General features: G+C 38.7%; 1 protein-coding gene across 9 annotated transcripts in view; it reads left to right on the top strand.

Annotated features, from left to right (window-relative positions):
• Positions 1-21,793, top strand: part of RNF144B (ring finger protein 144B) — a 236,712-nt gene extending 214,919 nt beyond the window's left edge. For all 9 annotated transcript variants that reach the window (XM_007487884.3, XM_007487887.3, XM_056823490.1 and 6 more), the window contains 4 exons: positions 11,938-12,145; positions 14,508-14,652; positions 18,095-18,184; positions 19,333-21,793. In XM_007487884.3, the coding sequence (XP_007487946.1) occupies positions 11,938-12,145; positions 14,508-14,652; positions 18,095-18,184; positions 19,333-19,473 (584 nt within the window). In that variant the 3' untranslated portion in view covers positions 19,474-21,793. The remainder of the gene's footprint in view (positions 1-11,937; positions 12,146-14,507; positions 14,653-18,094; positions 18,185-19,332) is intronic.
• The last annotated feature ends 513 nt before the right edge of the window (positions 21,794-22,306 follow it).

Below are 22,306 nucleotides of genomic sequence, written 5' to 3' on the forward strand. Positions count from 1 at the left end.
GTATATTCCATTATGGATACCATAATTTATATTGAAAAGTTGGACAGTAATCACAGGAGAACAAATGGAATGATAAACGGCCTGATTTGTTGAAGAATTGGGCATGTTTAGCCTATAGAAGGCTAAGCTCTATGAGGGGCCATGATAGCTGTTTTCAAGGATTTGAATGACCTTCATGTGGAAGAAAGATCAGCCTTATCGTGTTTGACCAGTAAGGGTAGAACCAGGAATGATGTTAGGGACAATGTTCTAATAAAAAAAAAATAAAAGCAGGAATGGTCTGCCTCCAGAGCTAGTGGGTCCCCCCTCTACCCTTTCCTTGCAGGTCTTCAAATAGAAGATTGTTAGGAATGTCATTTGTAAGGATTACCTTTTTGTTATATTAGATGGCTTTTGATGACCTCTAACTCTCAAATGGTGATAATCTTTCCAACCTCCCATTGTTCAGAATCAGAGTTTGAGTCAGAAGTATCAATAATGATGATGATAAGATTACTAATAATAAACATTTATATAACAGTTAGTTGGTGCTGTGGATAGAATGCTGTGCTTTGTATAAATGGAGATTTTGAACCCTAGACTTCAATCCCCAGAAGTCCCTTGGTATTTCCCAGAATTCCCTATAATCTCTCTTGAGTCTCCATGTTGGTGAGATCACAATTGGCATTTAACTGGCAGTAATGCCTCTTCCTTTGCAATGATGTAGCAAGTATAGTGGTAAGCTAAGTGTGGGGATTTTAAATGGGCTAATCAGCCATGGGCATGTGGTTTTTAATTTGTATCCTCTTATTCCTTGATTGCTAATGATTCTTAATAAACCTCATAAAATATAATATTTTTATTATTAGAAATATTTAATTTTTACAGCTTGTAGTTAGGAAGACCTGAGTTCAAAGCCAGCCCCAGACACTTACTACCTGAGTGACCCTGTACAAGCCATTTAATCCTTTTTACCTCAGTTTCCTCATCTGCAAAATGAGCTGGAGAAGGACATGGCAACCCATTTCAGTATCTTTGCCAAGAAAATTCCAAATGGGCTCATGAAAGGTTGAAGACAACAACAATAAAATAGCACTTTAAGGTTTCTAAAGTTTTCTTCATGTTATCTCATTCGATCCTTACAAAAACTTGTGGAGTAGGTACTATTATTATTCCCATTCAGTAGGTGAGGAGAGGTTAATTGATTTGCCCAGGATCTCACAGGTAGTAGGTTTTTGAGAGAGAGTTTGATTTTAGGACTTGATCTTTGCAAATCTATCAGCACTCTATCCATTGTGACCATTTAGCTGTCACTAAAGGACCCTGGCAGCTTTCTAAACCAATACCCTTATTGTATTAATGAGAAAACGGAGACCCAGAGAGAGGAAGGAGTCTGTCATATAGGCAGAAGCGTCAGAGCCTGGAATCATGCCCATTCTCTTTGACTAAAACTGAATGCAATTTTTTCATGTGAAAAGTGCATTCAGTTTTACTTACTGAACCATGCTCGATTCTCCTCCATTGTGTCTTTTCTTGTTTGTTGTCTTTACTTATAATGCTATTCGCCCCATTCTCCCCACATCAATCTCTGCCTGTCCAATCTTAACCATCTTTCAAAGCCCAGCCAAAATGCCACTCTTTACAGGAAGTTTTCTCTGATTACCCTCAGCCAGAAGTGATCTTTTCTTTGGATGTATTCCCATAGCACTCTTTGCTATTGCTGTAGCAATATTGAGTTGTTTTCAATCATGTCTGATTCTTTAATACTCCATTTAGGGTTTTCTTGGCAACGCTATTGCAGTAGTTTGCTATTACTTTCTCCAACTCATTTTAAAGAACAGGTTTAACTGACTTGTCCAAGGTCATACATCTAGTAAGAGTCTGACACCAGATTTGAACTCAGGGAGTGTCTTCTTAACTTCAGGTCTGGCACGCTATCCACGGCACCACCTAGCTGCCAAAAATAAAAATAGCTAACATGTATAGTGTTTACTATATGTCAAACACTGTGGGGAACTGTTCTAGCTCTCTTTATACGTTCAAAATTTAGTTATTTACAGTGCTTATTTCCACTTGGCCTATCTCCTTTATCATAGTAGGTCCATCTCCTAATTTAAGTTTCTAGGAGAATAAGAGAATCAAAGATGAATATAAAGGGATAAACCCAAGATGCTTCTAATCATAGAAATGGGGGGATCCAAGAAGTCAAGTTAGATTGAGGATCATATTTAAAATTGTAAAATCTGTTTTGGAGGTGTTGTACTTGATAGGGAAGAACGTTTATTGACTGGGTAGAGAGTTTAGAGTTTAGAAAATATGTTTGGGGATACTGACAGGGCTTGTCTTTGCTGCTGAAACTTCCTTTATGGTTTGTCCTCTCAGTTTGAATGTGGTCTCTTTGAAAGTGGACTGTCTTGTTTTTCTATTTGTGTTCTAAATCCTTTGGCCAGTACTTGGCATAAAGCCAATTCTTAATAAATTATTTCCTATTCCATTGCCTAGAACTGGAATTTCCAAAAAGGGGGTACTATAAAGTACCCATAGAATTTGAGGAGTAAAATTTTAAAAAATGACACTCTCTGAGATGTGAGTAAATGATCCATTTCATATTTGAAGATTAAATGGTCCATTTGAAGAATAGATAAAAGACGGTCTGTTTCCAGGATACTTCCCAGAAGTCATAAAATGAATAAGTGGCATCATAGAGAATAATATAACTCTATCTAATGTAATATACCTTGTAATCTTAGAAATGCAAACCTGTTAATAATAAAGGAAAACAGAAGTTGGAATGGGACACACATGGAGTCTAGGAAAAGGGGAGGTAGCAAATAAACATATCAATATACTTGTCCATGTCCAGAACAGAGGGTGGATACCTGGTTCTCCAACACCAACATTCAGATGTTTGGTAGATGCATCCCTGTTGTGGGAACAGATAGGAAGGTGAAATAGCTACTATGGAAAGATTCTGTCCTTGAATATTATCCATTTCTCTTTGTTCTATAGCTTCTTACAAACAATTTTCTGGCAGTGGTATTGTTTCCCAAGTAGAATTTCTCCTTTTGGGAAGCAAATGTTATGACTAGTTGAAAGGAATATTGTAGCCTGCTTAGCAGTTACTATTTCTCATTGGATTATGGGCCTACTAGTGAGGAAATATCTTTCAATATTTGTAATTTATAGTCTTTTAAAAAATTTTACATTTTTTACATGTTGATGCAATTTTAATAATCATCTGTCATTTTGCAATATGTCCGCTCCCTCCTTCCCACTTTTCCCCTTTCCTCAAGATTACAGGTAATATGATATATGTTAAAAATGTGTTATCATATGATACGTTTCTATGTTCATTAGATTGTGAATAAAGACAAATATCTCTTAGACTAGAGAAATATTAATGGAAGAAATAAAAATGAAGAATAGTATGCTTCATTATGCATTCAGAATCCATCAGTTCCTTCTGTGATGGTAAATCTGTTTTTGTCCTGAGTTCTTTGGGATTGCCCTGGATTTTTGTATTGCTGATAATAGTCAAGCCATTCAAAGTTGATTGTTATGTAATTTTTGCTGTTACTCTTGTTACTTCACTTTGCATCACTTCATATAAATCTTTCCAGGTTTTTTTTTTGTGATCATCTTGCTCATCATTTCTTATGGCACAGTATTATTCCATTACAATCATATACCATAACTTGTACAGCCATTCCCTAAATGATGGACATCACTTCCATTTCCAATTCTTTGCTACCACAAAAAGCTGATATAATTTTTTTTGTACAAATAGGTCTTTTTCTCTTATTTTTTATTTATTTGGGATGTAGTCCTACTCATGGTTATGCACAGTTTTTATGGCCCTTTGGGCATGGTTCCAAATAGTTCTCCAAAACTGCTATTTCGGCTCACAGTTCCTTCAGTAGCATACCAGTGTCCTAGTTTTATTACATCCCTTCCAAAATTTATCATTTTCCTTGTTTTCATATGAGCCAGCCTGATGGATATGAATGGTTCCTCAGAGTTATTTTAATTTGCATTTCTCTTATTTGTGATTTGGAATCTCTTTATATGACTGAAGGTAGTTTTAATTTCTTCATCTGTCAGATCCCTTGATCATTTGTCAATTGGGGAATGCTTTGCATTCATAAATTTAACTCTATTCTTTATATATTTGAGAAATGAAGCCTTTGTCAGAGACACTTGTTATGAACATTTTTTCCCAGTTTGTTGTTTTCTTTCCAATCTTGGTTGTATTTGGTTTTGGTTTTGCAAAACCCTTTTAATTTAATGTAGTCAGTCTTCTACTTTACATCTTGTAGTGTTCTCTGTATCTTGTTTGTACATAAATTCTTCTTTTATCCATAGATATGACAGGCAAATTATTCCATGCTCCCCTAATTTGTTTATGATATTCCCCTTTATTTCTAAATCATGTATCCATTTTCACTGTACCTTGATATGAGGCATGAGGGATTGATCTGTGCCTAGTTTCTGCCATACTGTTTTCTAGATTTCCCAGCAGTTTTTGTCTAATTGGCAATTTATAGTCCTCAAGGATTGTTTGGGGGCCTTGAGAATTGAAGTGACTTCCCAAGGGTCATAAAACAAACATGTGGCATTCTAGCTTAGAAGCTATTCTTTTGTGAGGTTTTATAGCTTATTTTTGGTCAGATTTGTGATTTTATCCCTGAAGGAAATTCCTCATGAGGAAATCTTTCCCATTGAATGCAGACTGGCATTTCCTCTACAGTTTACTTACCTGAGGTCACTGAGAGTGAGAGGTTGAGTGATTTGCTCAGTCCCACACATGGTGGGGCAGGATCTTGGCCATTGGTGATAGAATTCTCTTGTATTGACTTTGTTTACCAGCTAGCTGGAAAGATGAAACATACTCACAGGAATAGAAGACCTGGCACATAGTGACCATTTGATAAACCTTGGTTTATTACTTTGATAAATATTAATTTGAATACATTACTGAATGAGATAAATAGTAAAGATATAGCTTATTAGATGTGAATCTTATCAGTGACATTAAGACAACACAAATTGGAATCCACAAGGAAGACTTTATAGAAAAGGTTGGACCTTTTTTTTGGACTTTGGAAGGATGGATAAGATAGCCACAAACTTCCCAGGGTTGTTATGAGGATTAGATAAGATAATATTTGTAAAGTGCTTAGCACAGTGTTTAGCACAAACAAGAGCTATATAAATGCTAGCAATTATTATCACAATTCTTCTTAAATTGGTTAATCATTCAACAGATATAAACTGTGTGTTGGCACCTTGGTTGTAGCTATAAAAAAAAGGAAATAGCCCTTATTCTCAAGGAACTTACCTTCCTTCATGATCTTGATTTCAAGAACCTGGCAAATGGATCTGCAAGTTGGCCATACCTAGTTCTGGTTCTAGCTTTGGCCATTGCTAAACTGACTGATCTCCAGAGATCAGGGAAAAGGACCTGCCTGTAGCAAAATATTTTTTGCAGCTATTTTTGTAGGCACAAAGAATTGGAAAATGAGGGGTTATCCATCACTTGGGAAATGAATGAACAAGTTGGGATTTATGATTGTAATGGAAACCTATTGCATCATCAGGAATAATGAACAGAACTATTGCAGAAAAACCTGGGAAGATTTAGATGAACTGATGCAAAGTGAAGTGAGAAGAACCAGGAGAGCATTGTATAGGGTAACAGAAATATTAATCATGATTAACTGTGAATGACTAAACCATTATCAGCAAAGCAGTTCTCCAAGATAACAACCACAATGGACCGTTATGAGGAAAATGTTATCCACAGCCAAAGAAGGAATTGTTGGAATTTGAGTGCAGATCAAACCATGCCATCTTCCACTATATTTCCTTCATGACATTTCTATTATATATATGATATGTGTCTGCTCCCATTATATGAACAATATGGAAATATATGTTACATGAAAGTATGGGAATGACCTATATCAGACTGTTCACCACCTAAGGGATGGGAGTGAGGGTAGGAAGGGAGAAAATCTGAACCTTAAAATGTCAAAAAGCAATTGACCAAAATTTTTTCTATTTGTAATTGAAAAAAAATTTAAATTTTATTTAAAATTTAAAAATGAAAAAAATTTAAAAATGAAATAGTAAATAAACCAACTGATCTCTCTGGGTCTCTATTTGTAAAATAGGATTGAGGGATTTAGGAATCACTTGGAATTAATTAGAAGAAAGATGCTATCAGAATATCCCAAAGAGTGCCAGGTATTTCTGAGAGATACTAGAGATGAGGCACTTGCAGCTGGGCCCCATGCTGGAGCCAGTGCTCATCTGACTTCCTTCTGGCCTGACTGCTAATGCAGTAAAAGTGAAGCAGAATGAGTGGTTCTTGGGATAGCTGTGAGTTCAGCTATGAGTAGGAACAAGGGAAATTATAATAATTACAATTCTGGTGGACTTAGAAGTAAACCTTTCCCTACGCATTTCTCTTACACAATTAGCAGCTATTGTTTCTGTAATTAGATATAATATGGGACTCACAGCTTTTCAAAGCACCTTATCAACTTTAGCCCCAAATACTTTTAACTACTCTTAGGAAGATAAAGCAAGTAGGCAATTATCTGTTATTGGTCACATTTTTATATATTGGAAAGAGATTCTTAACTATTTTCATAGAAGGTGCACCATGGATTCATTAGGTTGGGGACCCTGTTAGATTTGTAGATTCTACTTTCTTTTCAGGCACCATGCTTTCATTTTCTGCCCTAGAAGAGAAGTTACATGGAGGACTGTTAATGGTTTCACTTTTTTTTAACTCATCTTCCATCTTAGAATCACTACTGTATATTGGTTCCAAGGCAGAAGAGTGGTCAGAGCTAGGAAGTGTGAGAAATGGCTTCAATTCTGGCCTTAGACACTTCCTAGCTGTGTGACCCTGGGCAAGTCACTTAACCCCCATTGCCTATCCCTTACCACTCTTCTGCTTTGGAACCAATACACAGTAGTGATTCTAAGATGGAAGGTTAAGGATTATAAATAAGTAAAGAAAAAAGAAAAAAATTAGTACTAGAAAAGGAAGGAAAAGTACTATAATGGATGTCATTAGACATGACTAATTAAAAAGCTGGGCTAATAACAAGAGGGGAAAAAGTATAGCTTCATTGGTAACTGCTTCAATATCAAGAGATTTTAGGAAGGTGACCTCCAGCGGGAGGATTTTGACAAGAATTGCTCAGAAAACAGTGATGCTCAGAAAGATGCTCACTGGAGGAGGAGGAACTCGTATGGAGAACAGCCACATCAAAGCATCATTGAGTTTTCAGTTTAACATTTGGATACCTAAAATGAAGTAGGCATTGAACAGACAAAATTTTCAGTCTCTCACCCAATGAAGAAAATTTCAAAGAATTTTCTAAATCATTGAGCTTAATTCTTTATTAAAAATCTTTACCTTCTCTCTTTGTATTGGTTCTAAGGCAGAAGAGCAGTAAGGGCTAGGTAAATTGGGGTTAAGTGACTTGCTCAGGGTCCCCACAGCTAGGAAGTGTCCGAGGTCAGATTTGAATCCTGGATCTCCTGTCCCTAGACCTAGTCTCAAACGAGGGCTACCTCGCCGTCTCCTTAATTCTTTTTGTAGCTGAGGATGGCACAGTAATAATATGAAATAGTCACATATGCATCCACTTTTCCAGAGCAGAGTTGGGAGGCATTTCCTATCCCTAACCCCTAAATTCTAAGTTGTTCTGCTAGCTACTCGTTGGTGTATAGGGAAGGGAAAATAATCCCCAGCGAGAGCTAGAATAGGATGAAAGAGAAATTAATAATGAAAGAGAATGCTAAGAAGCAGCTCAGGAAAGCAAAGGCATAAAGAGCTGCCTGTAAACAAAACGATGCCTACTTATTAGTTACATGAGGCTGGGCGTTTTGTTAGGAAGGAAAGCAGAGCATGTAACATAAAATATTTTTAAAGTCTCCTTTGCCTCCATATCTTCTTTCATTGTGTTTCTCTTCCTTTGTGGTATTACCTTGTTATGGCAGCAGCCAGTATTGTTGATAACATCTTTATATTCAGTTCGTTCTTGATGACTTCAAACAGCTGAAGCTGCAAAGCATTGTAGCCTCTGAGCCGGAAAGGACCTTAGTTATCACTTTGTCCAACTCTGTCATTTTACAGATGAAGAAACAAGCCCAGAAATAGCATTTTATTTGCCCATATTTATATACATAGCAAGTAGGACTTGAAATTTTTATTTTACAAATGTATAATTTTTAGTGTTTAAAAAAATGTTTCTTACCCAGTAGAGTTCAGCAGATAGAGAGAGGCAATGGAGAATAGTAAATAGACAGCCTAGTCACTAGGCCCCAGTGTACGTGATCCTTGGAGCTCTCAGCAGCTATTTCTCTTAAGACTTTTAAGTTGGGGGCAGCTGGGTGGCTCAGTGGATTGAGTGTCAGGTTTAGAGATGGGAGGTCCTGGGTTCAAATCTGGCCGCAGACACTTCCCAGCTGTGTGACCCTGGGCAAGTCACTTGACCCCCATTGCCTAGCCCTTACCACTCTTCTGCCTTGGAACCAATACACAGTATTGACTCCAAGATGGAAGGTAAGGGCTTAAAAAGAAAAATGTTTTCCATAATTACTTGATCCGTGTTTCCTCCCTCCTCCCACCCCTCCCCATCTTGGAGTTGACAAGCAATTCCACTGGGTTATACATACATATGTAATATCTATATCTATATATTTAATCACTCAGACCCATTTCCATATTATTCAATTTTGTAAAAGAGCAATCCTTTAAATCCAAAACCCCAAATCACACACCCGTATAAACAAGCAATAAATCACATGTTTTCTTCTGGATTAAATGAGTTTTCTTGATTTGAAGCCTGGTGTTCTAGCCACTATGCACCTGTGCATATGTATATGTTTATGCACACTGCATATTTCATAACATAGAATCATAGATGTAGAAATCATACAGTTTAACCTTTTATTTTCTGGGTGAGGAAATTGAACCTGAGTAAATAACTGAGTTGAAATTTGAATCCAAGACTTCTGAGTCCAAGGTCTGGGTTGTTTTTTTTTTTTAAACTTAAAAAGCATTTTGTGGGGCAGCTAGATAGCACAGTGGATAGAGCACCAGGTCTTGAGTCAGCAGGTCCCATTAAAATGTGGCCTCAAATACTTCCAGCTGTGAGACCCTGGATAAGTCACTTAACCTGGATTACCTAGCCCTTGTCCTTCTGTCTTAGAAGAATTAATTCTAATTCAAAAGGCAAGGTTTTTATTTTTAAAGGCATTTCTTATAGAAAGTTTCAATGGGGGGCATTGTTATTGTAATATGTTGTATTGTAATATGACATTGGTGTTTGGAAATTACTCATTTGTATAGTATCTTTTAGCCAGCTTGCCCTTGAACATTTGATATTGAAATTATACTAACAGCCATGTTCAACTAAATAATCATCATTCTTTCCCAAAATATAATAAAATGCAATTACTTTATCTGCATACTTTTGGATCAGAATTTTTAGTGATACATAAAATTCGCATATACATATAAACACACACATATATTTATATATGTAAACAATAATAAACTGAATAATTTAAGACCTAGTTATATAATTCCTTCCTCTGGAAATACACAAAGAAAAGTGGCACTACCCTTGTTACAAGGCTTTTAAAGATTTTAATTTGTTAAATAGGTTATTTTAAAAACTGGTATCAATCAAAAGGCCATTCTCCTGGAATCATTGTGACATATGAATGAACTTTCTAAGAGATTGGAAGTCCTAATGTTGGTGCCAGATGATATATAATAAGGGGGCTAGAAAGCAACTGTCTCCTTTTGATCACATTTTGACAAGCCCCTTGTGCCCCCCCCCCCCCCCAGTCTATCTTCTCCTTATCCTTTCTGTGATGTTTCCATTTCCCTTCCTTACTCTATTCCTCCATCCCAAATCTTTATCCTGGACCAAAATATCATGTATATAAGGAAAGTGCCTGAGTACTCAAAATTCCTAATAAGAATATATCCACTTATTATAAATCTCAGGTAGTTATAAATATAATATCCAGAGGAACTCTTTTAGACTTTTTTTTTTCCTTAGTATTTGATTTGGGAAAGTATTGGTTTGGGAAATTAGACTATCTCTCAGCTTTTTTATTTCATTTTCTTTCTCCTTCAAATTTGCTTTCTTCTGTCTATAAATTCCCAAGGGAAGGAGGTTTTAAAATTAGAATCTCATCAGTACAAAGGTTTCCAAATCCATCGTTTCAGAGAGAAAAGGGCCACTCCACCCCTCAAGGAGTACCAACATTTTCCACATGATTTTATTCCTCTAAAGGTCACCTTTGATGGAAAGAACTGTGGATCTTTTACTGAAAAGGAGTAAGGAAGCTGGGCAGGGTGTGGGAATACTTGAAGAGGAAGACTTTTGTTATTTTCTGAAGAGACAGACATAGCCATCACTTGTATGAGGTGCGATGATTGATTCTTGCCTGCTCCATGAAGTCTCCACAATGGCTAGAGTGTATCTGGACCATTTCTCCTTTTAGGGGAACGAATTATCCCCATTTGCTTCATTTTCTAGTGTTTCATTATCGTAGAAGTGTTGTGGAAGTATGAAATACAGCTTGTCAGTTCTGTCACTTTAACCTCTTGACTGTAACAGTAGAAAGAACCCTGTCTTCAGAAGTCAAAGGAAAGGGGTTAGAACCTCACCTCAGATGCTCATTTACCTGTATAACTTTGGGCAAGTCTCTTAATTTCCCTGGGCTCTAGTTTTCTTCATCTATAACATGGAGAGGATGTGTAGATCACCTTGGAGATGAGTTCTGTGTTTTAACTAGTTCTATGGCTCCCAGACACAGTTATGGGAAGTCTGGGACCAGCTTCCCCATTTGCTGCATTTTCCTCTGTTAATTCAAGGAAATCACTATAACCTATTACCTAGGGCTATTGTTAGGGTAAGTCTGTGTCTGAAAAAAAAAATTTCATACCTAGCAGGCTGATCATATTCTAGTTTTCTCTAAAATAGAGGCAAGACTGGCCATTTCAGGGGATTGTGATTGTTGATTTTTTTTTATCTCTTTGGAATACCTGAGATAAACATTTCTGAAAGGGTTTTATTTTATGAGTGGTGATGACACTCTTTGCTGTCAGGGCATGAGATCAGCAGCAAACATAGCATTTCACAATATGGGGGAAAGGGATGATGATCAGGGACCAAGTAAATGAGATATGGATTCACCTAATGGAAACTTAGTAGAAATGGTTGTTCTTGGTAGCACTGTGCTTGCTATGTAAGTGTTGGGTTACAAACACCCCGATTTCCAGATAGTGTTTTTTGTATAACTCTTGAAATCAGAAGTCAACTCTTGAATAACACCAACTATACCTTATTCATACTACACAATATCAGAGTTGGGGTAAACCAGGTAGCTTCAAGATAATTTAGGAGATGGTTGAAAAAGCATAGGCAATAAGTATGGAACAAATAAACATTTGCAGATGTAAGAATTTAAGTTTAATTAAGGAAATGGCTGCTATGCATGTGTAAGACAATGGTACTGAAAAGAACAGAAAACAAAAAACAATCCCTGCTCTTAACTAGAAATGAATGAATGAATGAAAAAAGAATCTTTATCTTTAATATGCTTACTGTGTGCTGGGTACTTTGCAAATCTTATCTTGATTACTATATAAATGTGACTTGAGATTGTTTGCATCAGAGAATCATTTATGTAGTTGGGGAAACTGCTCCTAAAATCTTTATCTTGCCAGAGTGTTTGTATATTAGTAAAAGATGTCACCAACATTTAAAAAAATCATGTTAGATAACAAATATTCCATTTTCCAGATAATGATTTTTGAACAGGTATTGAAATCAGAAGAGGACTCATAAGTAGGAAAACTTAAGTCAAGACCCTAAGAAAGGAATGCAACCATCATTTTCTTTCTTTTTATTCCAGAGGTCCATTTGGACCCTTGTCGGACATGGTGCCCTGTTGCTGACTGCCAGACTGTATGCCATATTGAACAGAGTGATTCAGGACAGCCCACAAAAGTTGAATGTCCTTCTTGTCACTTGACGTTCTGCTCATGTTGCAAAGATACCTGGCATGCTGATCGCTCTTGTCGGGACAGCCCCCCAGTTGTTGTCTTGCCAACAGAACATGGGTAAGACTGAACTAGATCTGTTATCTCAACAAGGGGGATTAGAGTGGGGGTTCCTTTTGTGTGGAGGTTTGAACCAGGTGGCCTTCCAATTCTCAAATTGCTCTTTTTGGACATAATCATAATCTACTCAAATGCACTAACAGTTATGTACATTCAACTTGATTATTTTAAACTTGGATCTTCAAATGTACTGTAAATAGAGTACTGCATTGTAGTCTCCATTTATGTTTAATATGTTCTATAATATTTAAGAGTTGCTTAAAAGTATGCAAAATGTACAGTCACTATAACAGCCAATTAATTCCTTTTCATCTGCTCCCCCTTGGATTTGAGGGGGATTCAGTTATTCCTCCATGGCTAGAACAGTAATAGAATGAAACTACTGTGTATGTTAAAAAAAAAAAGTCCCTTCCAATTCTCAAATTCTGGGATCTACAGACTTTTCTAGTCCCTCACTAAATGCTCTTTCCAGGGAGAAAAAGTATCTTTGGAGTTGCATGAAGTAGCCACTTTTTAATAAATTATAACACAACATTTTCCTTATCAACATATTGAATGCCATCAAAATATTCCTGTAATTATGAAATTCTTTCTCTTTTTTTACCTTACTTTTTTTACCTTCCATCTTGGAATCAATACTGTGTATTGGTTCCAAGGCAGAAGAGTGGTAAAAGCTAGGCAATGGGGGTCAAGTGACTTGCCCAGGGTCACACAACTGGGAAGTGTCTGAGGCCAGATTTGAACCTAGGACCTCCCATCTCTCAGTCCTGGCTCTCAATCCACTGAACTATCCAGCTACCCTCTTAAGAGATTATTTCTTAAGGAATGATTTGGGGCTGGAGACTTCTCCTAGTATTATTGATGATACAGAGTTTTTACTTGGATTCTTTTGCCCCATCCAGTGGTGGGAGAGACACTTTGGTCAGTTGAAACTAGAGGGGAAAGTCTTGGCTCAACCATATACCTTCTTCCTTCATGTTAGTCATTTAATTTCCATGTGCCTCAGTTTTCCTGCTTCTTTTGAGTGAGAATAGAGCCATCATTCTTCTACCTTCTTCCCAAGGATGTTTTGAGGTCTGGTGACAATAAAAATGTTATATTGCGTTGAAAACATTCACAGGGAATTGAATCTTCTTAAAATGTGTGGGAAAACGAGTACTCATTGTCACGTCATTTGTATGTTATGTAAGAAATCAGGCTCTTTGAAGGTGGCACCCCTGCTGGGAGAGGGGAAGATGTGAATCAGTTAAACTTGTGCCTTCTGGTCCTGGGAGGTTTTGAACAAAACAGGAGCTCCCTGAGGATGACCTTTGTGTTTGATCCTCAGTTTTGCTTGGGGCTATGAGTGTTCTCTGTTAGTGAGAACATAGCTAGCTACTAGTGCATTCAAGGGAAGGATCTCAGCCCTGCTTCAGAGCTGGTAGTGTGGCTTTTTAGGACTCCTGGTGTTGTCTACTTATCTTGATGTCTTTCCATATTTCATGAAGAATTAATAGGATTAAGGACTTAATACAGATTATAGGCAGGTTTAATAGACTGATTAGGCAGGCTTTGACCAGCCATTCCCATCTTTCTCACACCTTGGTTGTTGCATCTTTGATGTCTCTCAGTCACTAAAGAGGGATCCTAGGACCGTGATTCACTCTTCCTTCCCACTCCTTTTTCCACATTAGAGATTCCAGAATTCTTATCTTACTGTGGCCGGGTGGGGGATGAATGGGAATGTCACAGCTAATTTGTTTAGTTTAGTGTCTTATAAGCAGCATAAATAGTTGTCATTTCAGTCTCATATGAAATGGTCATTTTTCAAGTCTCAATTTTATTTTATAATTCTCCACGTGTAGATGACCATTGGCTCGATTCTCCTACTTTCTCGTTTCCTCTTTAGGGTTTCTGTTATGGTAAGTGTGCTCCAGGAATACACATTCATTTTTCACTCTAGCTTGGCAAATCACAATTAGGAAGATTGATCTATGCCAAGGAAAATAATTGCGATGCATGCCAAAACCAAATGTAAATGGATTTTCAGTGACCTGTTCTTTTGAGTTTCTTGTTACATATCTGGGGTCCTTTGTCTTTCTATCTTGAATTTTCCAACTTCCTCTGAAAAAGACATGGATGCACACTCATGGCTCCTGTACACAAGGGTGCACACATACACACCAGCATGGATAATGGAAAATTGACATTTTGCTATTATTGGCCTACAAATTTAGTATAGGTCATTTACAAGAAGGAGTCTGTGTTTTAGCTTGGCCCTTAGATCTTCCCACTTTCCTCATCTTCTACTTTAGTTGATATAGCTGTGGTTCTCACTGATTGAATAAGCTATTTCCCTACTCCCTGCCTCTTCTCTTTCTAGAGCCCTCATTGGGGTGGATGCGGAAGCTCCCATTAAGCAGTGTCCTGTTTGCCGAGTCTACATTGAACGGAATGAAGGCTGTGCTCAGATGATGTGTAAGAATTGTAAGCACACATTCTGCTGGTACTGTCTCCAGAACCTGGATGTAAGTTCTTATGTGTGGTTCCACCCTATGGAGCATTTGTTTTTAACCTTCTAGAATGAGAATTGGCATCCTGCCTATTTCCATTTTTGAATATGTCTAGTGGTCTTGAAGTAGAAAACTTTTTTTTCTTAAGAAAAAGGACTTCTCCAACCTTAACAGCTCTTTCTGTAGATCCTTATCTGAAGGTTTTTGCCTTAACTGGGATATTAAGTATCTACTGTGTGCTAGGTAGTGCTCTAAACACTAGAGATACAAAGAAAGACAAAAGATAGTCCCTGCCCTCAAGATGCTCACTATCTATTGGGAGAAGACAACACATAAAAAGGAATTGGCAGGAGGAAGGGAAGGGGACCTGACTCAGAGGCATGCTAAGTCCAAAGGAGTGCCATTGATTAGGAAATGAAAATGGGGCTGCCCTCCTTAAAGGGGGATTCTGGGAGGATCTCTCCATGTCCATCCTCCCAGAGGGAGGGAGGGATGGACTCGAGGGTGGCTCAAAAGATAAAGTTTGTTTGGGAGCATCTCTTTTTCTTTGGATGAGAGATATTTCACTATATTCTAGAACCATTAAGTTGTTCTCTTAACCTGGAATAGGTGTCACTATGCCCCATAAATTTAATATATTTATCTTTACCTCACCTCCCATAGGATGTAGGTTTCTTGAGAATATGAGACATTTTGAGAGGAGGTTCTATTTATAGTCTTACCACCTAGGGGTAGTGCTTTGCACATAATAGGACACTGGTAAATTCTTCTTGGATTAGATGAGTTTATAAGCTACTCTGAAGTTGGTTCTTTATTCAGACACATGAAACCCAGAGCTGCCACCAAGTGAAAAGCGTCTGACCCAGTTATCATTCTTCATCTCATTCCCTGCTTTTACCATCTCAATATTTTGACTGAACCTTTCCTTCTTTTTAAAATCATGTCAACAGGGCAGCTAAGTGTCAGTCTTGGAGACAAGAGGTCCTGGGTTTCAACCTGACCTCAGATATTTCCTAGCTGTATGACTCTGGGAAAGTCACTTAGCTCCAAATGCCTATTTCTCACCACTCTTCTGTCCTGGAACTGATATTTATGTCATTTCAGTTTTAGGAAAGAAGGTAAGGGTTTATTTCTAAAATTAAAAAAAAAAAAGTCATGTTAGTACTGTTACAAGCCCACAGCCAAGTGATAATCTTTAGGACTATAAGGGAAAGGATGGGTGAAGGAGGGGTGAGAAGCCCTTGAAGTCAGAGCCCTTGAATACAAAGTGATTTGAGCTTAATTAGAAGTGACTACACATTTGACTCACAAAAAATTCATCTCAGTTCAGCAATGATACTGCTATATAACATAAAAAAAAATCTTACCTACTGTCTTAGAATCAATACTAAATATTGGTTCCAAGGCAGATCACTCAAATTGGAGTTAAGTGACTTTCCCAGAGTCACACAGCTAGGAAGTATCATACCGGATTTGAACCCAGGACCTCCCATTTCTGGGCATAGCTCTCTCTCCACTGAACCACCTAGCTATCCTTTAACTATTGCCCTTATTTGTGTGGTTTGGTCTAATCCTTCTGAGAAACACCATTATAGGAGGCCTGCTATGATATGGTACATTCTGGGAGAGGAATTAAACCAGATTGTATAACCCCTTATGGAGCTTTGTGAATAATTGAAATGAATTTATCTGAGGATAAACGAATGATAGAATTGACAATTTCCTCTTCATTCCATTAGTGTATTAGGAGGGGCCATATTCATATTCTGGGCTCACAACATACTTATGCCTTCTGCAGAAAACAGAGATAAAAATGTATGCACCAGATCTCGGTCTTCTTTGGCAGATTTATTTGTGTTTTGGTGAATGGTGCTGCAAAGAACACACAGTTCTGGCACTTGCGATGAGATGAGGCAGATGTTAAATGGCTCGTAACACTGACATCAGATGTGGAAGGAAGCATCTTGTTCTATTCATCGTTTTCCTATTCATCATTTTTGCTCTGTTTAAACCAATGGTGTTGGCATTGGTTGCATATTGAGCTGTGTTGCCCTGTGAAAATTTCAGATAGTGGGTGTCTGGCTTCTAGGAATGTTCTAAGGATGGGCCTTGAGAGGTGATTATCCAAATCCTAAGCTTAGGCATCAAATGGAGAATGCTTTCATTTGGGCAAACATCACAGATTTATTTCTCTTGATAATTTTAATTGTAAATCAATTTTTTATGGTAAATACTTCAAGAGATCTCTGATCTTAATGATATTGCTAAGCTCCCTAACAAGGGATCTCCCATGCCTGGATGTCCTGGGACACTCTTGTTCAGATCCTTCCATGACAGTATCATTCTTAGAGCATTCCTTGCCATCATGAGATTACTGGGGAGTCCAGTCCCTTCCCTCATTTTACAAGGTGGGGATACAACATGTTTACAAATAAGTAAATATAGAATACATACAAAATAAATATGTAGGGATTTGTTGGTGGGAGAGCATTGAATTATCAGGGGAATTGAATCAAAAGCCTTTTAAAGGAAGTGACACAGAGATGAGTTCAGAGAGAATTCCAGGCAAAGCTTCGAGGCAAGACCACATTGGCTTTCCCAGTTCCTTTCACACTTACTACTTATACCACATGATTAAGATCTTGCAAAATATTGCTTTGTTTCCTAATTAAACATGTGATTTATCATTCTGAGATCATTGCATTGCTCTTAATGTGATACTTTTCACTTAAGTTTTAACTCTTATTTCCTTAATAAGCTCCTGTAGGCACTCTTTTATTCCCCTCAAGACACACCTCAGTGATAGCCATATATTAGGGGTTCAACAAAGACTCATCCATTGGTTTTTATTTTATGAAGAATTGATGTATCCATACAAGGCACCATATTGTGGGAGAGGGCTGGTCTCAGCAAAGATTCTTAAACTCCTTACTAGAATTATGTAGGTGCTATCTGACTTTGGAATAACTTCTGGAGCCACCCAGTTACATTTCTGAAGGTCATGGGCTTGCTGGGAGGTATTTTTGATCATAACATTTACCTTTGATTTCTGAATCTCCTTTTGGCAGGATTGTGTGTGTGTGTGTGTGTGTGTGTGTGTGTGTGTGTGTGCTGAGATTGAGCAACATAAACCATGCTCAAGGCAAGTAACATGAAAGGTGCCCTAAGGAGAGGGGGATGAAGGTTGCCCTGTGATAGAGAAACAGAGGCCCCAGGATAGTGGCACATGATCTCTGCTTGGCAGGCTGCAGAATAGAGGGGGAGAATGAACTGACCTCATTATGCTAAAGAAATTTCAGGGACTGTCAGCATTCTCTACATCTTGTGCCCTTGGGCAAAGCCCCAGTTTTCTAACCCCGGTTGCAGTTCTGACATTTTGTAAGAAAACTTTGTTAGGCATGTACCCTTCTCTAAGTTTTAAAACTGACGCTGATTGGGACTTCCTCCTTTCTTTCAGAATGACATTTTCCTCAGACATTATGATAAAGGACCCTGCCGGAATAAACTGGGTCACTCCCGAGCCTCTGTGATGTGGAACCGAACACAGGTACTGTGGTTTGAAAGGGGATGGGTAGAATAAGTGAGGTGTGCTACGTCTAGGAGGGCTTCTGCCTGGGAATCTTCCCATTTTACAAGGGTAGATGGTTGTCATTGATGGAAGAAGATGGCGACACAGATGCTGTAGAAGAGGCTGAGTATGAGCAGCAGCAGCCCCTTAGAGGACCAGAAGAGTGGTCTGGGTATTATCTATAGCAACAGGTAGTGTTTAGTGGCTCGAGTTATAGGCTGGCAATCAAGAAAACCTGAGTTCAAATCCTGCCACCGACATTTCCTCATTGTGTGACCTGGGCAAGTCACTTAATCTTTAGTGTCCTCTATAAACAAGATGATTGGATTTCCTAGCTTCTGGGGTCATGCCCCAGCTTTAAATCTATGATTCTACCTAGAATTGGAAGCATATGTTCTGTTCCCCTGACAAGAGGAGGGGTTATTCTGGTTTTCTGCCTTGGGCCTATATCTAAGAGCAGATAAAGACCTTTTTGGAGTTTACTGCTATCATGATATATTTTGAATATACAGTCCATGTCTGCATAAATTACAAATCAGGACCAGACTTAGTGGCTTAGTTATTTCCACCACTCAGAATTGTCTTGGGTTCATTAAGCATCGCCCCCACTTTGGTGAGGAAGAGCCGGCATTCACAATAACTGCCATTTTCATGGTGCTTTAAGTTTCTTACATACTAAATCATTTAAATTTCACTCCAGCTTCATCCCACAAATATTAATTATCCCTCTTGGACCGAGGCAAAAACTGAGATCATGTGAGATTCAGGGCTTTGCCCGAGGTCAGACAGCTGCTGACTCTCAGAGGCAGGATTTGAACTCTGCTTTTCTGTGACTCCCAAGTCCAGTGCTTTAGCCGCTATGGGACATTGCATCATTGGCACCGGTTACTTACTGCAGAGGGAGTCGCCAGCTTTAGGTGGTGCCAAGGTTGGTGCCAGAGCTAGATTTGGAACCCAAATATTGTGTTTATAATGCTTGAACTCTGCTGCTTCTAGCTCTGATTTGGGCTGTAGCTGGACTTTGGGTAAGGCTCCTTGTTATTGCTGCTTGCGTATGTGCCGAAGTGGACTCGTGTCAGAACTTTTGGTTATTGGCTTACACCGTCCCCTTGTCTTTCCTTCTTCAGGTTGTTGGAATCCTTGTGGGATTGGGCATCATAGCCTTGGTGACCTCACCTCTGCTGCTTTTGGCTTCTCCTTGTATCATCTGCTGCGTTTGCAAATCCTGCCGGGGCAAGAAGAAAAAACACGACCCATCCACGACCTAAAAGCCTCGCACGCGTGGGCATGTATGTGAGGTGGCCTAAGGGAGGATCTGGTTATGGTGCCCTCCTTAGCAGACTCATCTCCTTATCCGTGCCAATCTTTGGAAGTGCCTAATGTCTACAGGATTTGAACTTGCTTGCGAGTCTTCAATAAGGGGGAGGCTAAGCTTTGTGTTGCTGTTTGAAGAAGGACTGCTTGTGAAGCCCAGGCTATGAACGTGGAATATGTCTGGAAACTTGGGGGTTGGATGGAAAGGACCAGTGTCATTTTGTCCTCCGAAGCTCCATGATTTCTGGACTGGCCATCTTGTGGCTGAGCAGAAGGAGCCCGAGGAAATATCTCCTGTTGCAACAAACTGTGCTGCCATGATTATTATATGTACGACAGATGTGGCAGAGGAGACTTACTGTCTGAAGCTCCGTGATTCCAGGACTGGTCATCTTGTAGCCACGGAGAAGGAGCCTGAGGAAACATCTTACTGCAATCTGTGTGCCCATGATTATGATGACAGGAGCAGCGGAGAGAGAGAGAGATAGACATTACCTTGGCTCAAGTATTTCCTTTCCCATCATGACAAAGTGTAGGAAGGGCAGACACAGAATCTTTAATGTGTGTGTGTCTGTGTGTTGGGGAAGCAGTGTTGAGGTGAGGAAGGATGCACTTAAGAAAGGAAAGCTCTAGGGCATGCAGCCAACCACAGAGCTTGGGGAGGAATCTTTCAGGATGGAGTCTGCTTTTCCTCTGAAGGCAGAAATAGGCCAGGTATTTGGTATATAGGGGATGCCGTGTTGACAATATCTACACAAGGTTTGGGGTTCTTTCTCTGTAGCCATAACCTGGAGGAAGAGAAGCCTTCGGAAGGGTATCAGTTTTCAATAAGAGAATTCACAGAAAGAGGGTAATGATAATATGCCTGCTCCAACATCTCCACCTGGCAAGTACGATTTTCCCCAGAAGACCCTTTTCCTCTAGTTAGGGAGCCTATTTTAAAGATGTGTTCTGTGTAAGAAAAAAGGGAGAAAAATGGTCAACACGCTATGAAGACCTCAGTAGAGAAGACTGTAGGCACCATAATTTGGCCCTACAATTTTGTAGCTTTAAGATATCAAATGGGGCTTAAAAGCAAATCTCATCAACAAATATTAGGTCATGAATCCTATGTCTACTGTATATCCATCTGGTCTCCACCTTGGAAGAAATCTCCATTATATATCCTTGTGGGTCCTAAGAAAAGGACTGAGAGTGGAATCATCCCTTTCACATTGAATATCTTCTATTTTGAACTGGCCACCATATCTGTTACTAACCAAATAGGTCCTGAATCTAACTCTTGTCACAGCCATAGAGAAGGTGACTCTTTGCTGTGCCAGGATGGAAAGCGGAATTTTTTTAGTCTTTTCAGAGCAGGTTCTCCCTGTTAGTTAGAGTTCACTGTCATTGGCTCAGCACAGCATATGGATTTCCTGTGTACATAGTCAGCCATTCTGCTATTCATGCAGACTGCAATCCCAGCTCATCCCCTTCATTGGCAGTTTCTTGAATTTCTATGGCCAGAAGTAAAGCCATTGACGTAGAAGCCAGTTTTTGGTAGGAGCCTCTCTGTCTTTAGTTAGGCTGATCCTCAGAGATTAATGGGGTCTTTCTCTCAACCCATTGTCATAAGTTTTAAAACGTGGTGGGACCTGTTAGAGCTACCAAGCTGGGACAGCCTTTGAGAGCCCACTTTACCTCTACTTTTTATTTTCCCTCTAGGTAGAGGACATTAGTGAAAGCACACTGAATGTGTTGCTAATTTTAAAAACCAATTTATGATCAGTTGGTTGAGATGAAAATGCACAAACTCCATTTTTCTGAGGCTTCAATCACTTCTTTTCTTATAGCTCCATTACTTTGCATTTGAATAGATGCCTAAAAGCAACTCTGACTTTTTAAGGGCATCATAATAGATGCAGTTGGTAGTCTAGGCTCAGTACCTATGAAGTTAAACAAACTCTGATGCTAGGGGTTCATAGTCATCTTCCTCTAAAGCCAGTGCCTATTCTGAGATCACTTGGATATACACTATTTATTACACTTGGTGAGTTGACAAATAAGATTGCCATAGAATAGGTCCCAGTTGGTCACAAGGCATTATTTAAGGACAAAGGTTTGCTCAAACCAGAAGGACATAATGGAGATATTGGGGATATATGTTTTTAAAGCACTTTAAGTCATCTCTGTTACATATTGATTTGCCTTTTTTTGGGGGGGGGGGGAGTATCCCTAACACCTGGCACAGTGCTTGTCACACAGTAAGCACTTAATAAAAACTTTCTTGATTGATGGTGTGATTTTATACATGTACATTTTTATGATTTATAAAGGTTATGGATGAGAATTTTGAGGAAACTTATTCAGGAGCCTCCAATCAAAAAAAAAATTTAAAACTCTGAAAAGTTATACATAATATTATTGCTTTTCACTGTCATCTACGTACTCCCTACCCCACCTTTCTCCCCCCCACCCCCCACCTTCATTTTGCTTTCCCTCAGGACAAGAAACACCCACCTGTTGTCAATGGTGCCTTCTCTATGCTGTCATGGAATGGATGGTTTCTGGCCTTTTCGTCCCTGAAAATTGCTGTCTCAGTTTAGGCAAGGGGGTGTGTTTATGTGATCAAAGTAATTGTAAGCACTGAAAAAAACTATTTCTTTTGACACATGTACTATTTCACATTTTAGTATACTCATTGCTGTCAGGTAACTTGAGTCTGGAGCTTTTTTTTAGTAATGATAATAATAATAACTAATATCTACATAGTGCTTACTATGTGCCAGGCACTGTGCTAAGAGCTTT

The sequence above is a fragment of the Monodelphis domestica genome, chromosome 3 (assembly GCF_027887165.1).
Source record: "Monodelphis domestica isolate mMonDom1 chromosome 3, mMonDom1.pri, whole genome shotgun sequence".
NCBI classification, from domain to species: domain Eukaryota; kingdom Metazoa; phylum Chordata; class Mammalia; order Didelphimorphia; family Didelphidae; genus Monodelphis; species Monodelphis domestica.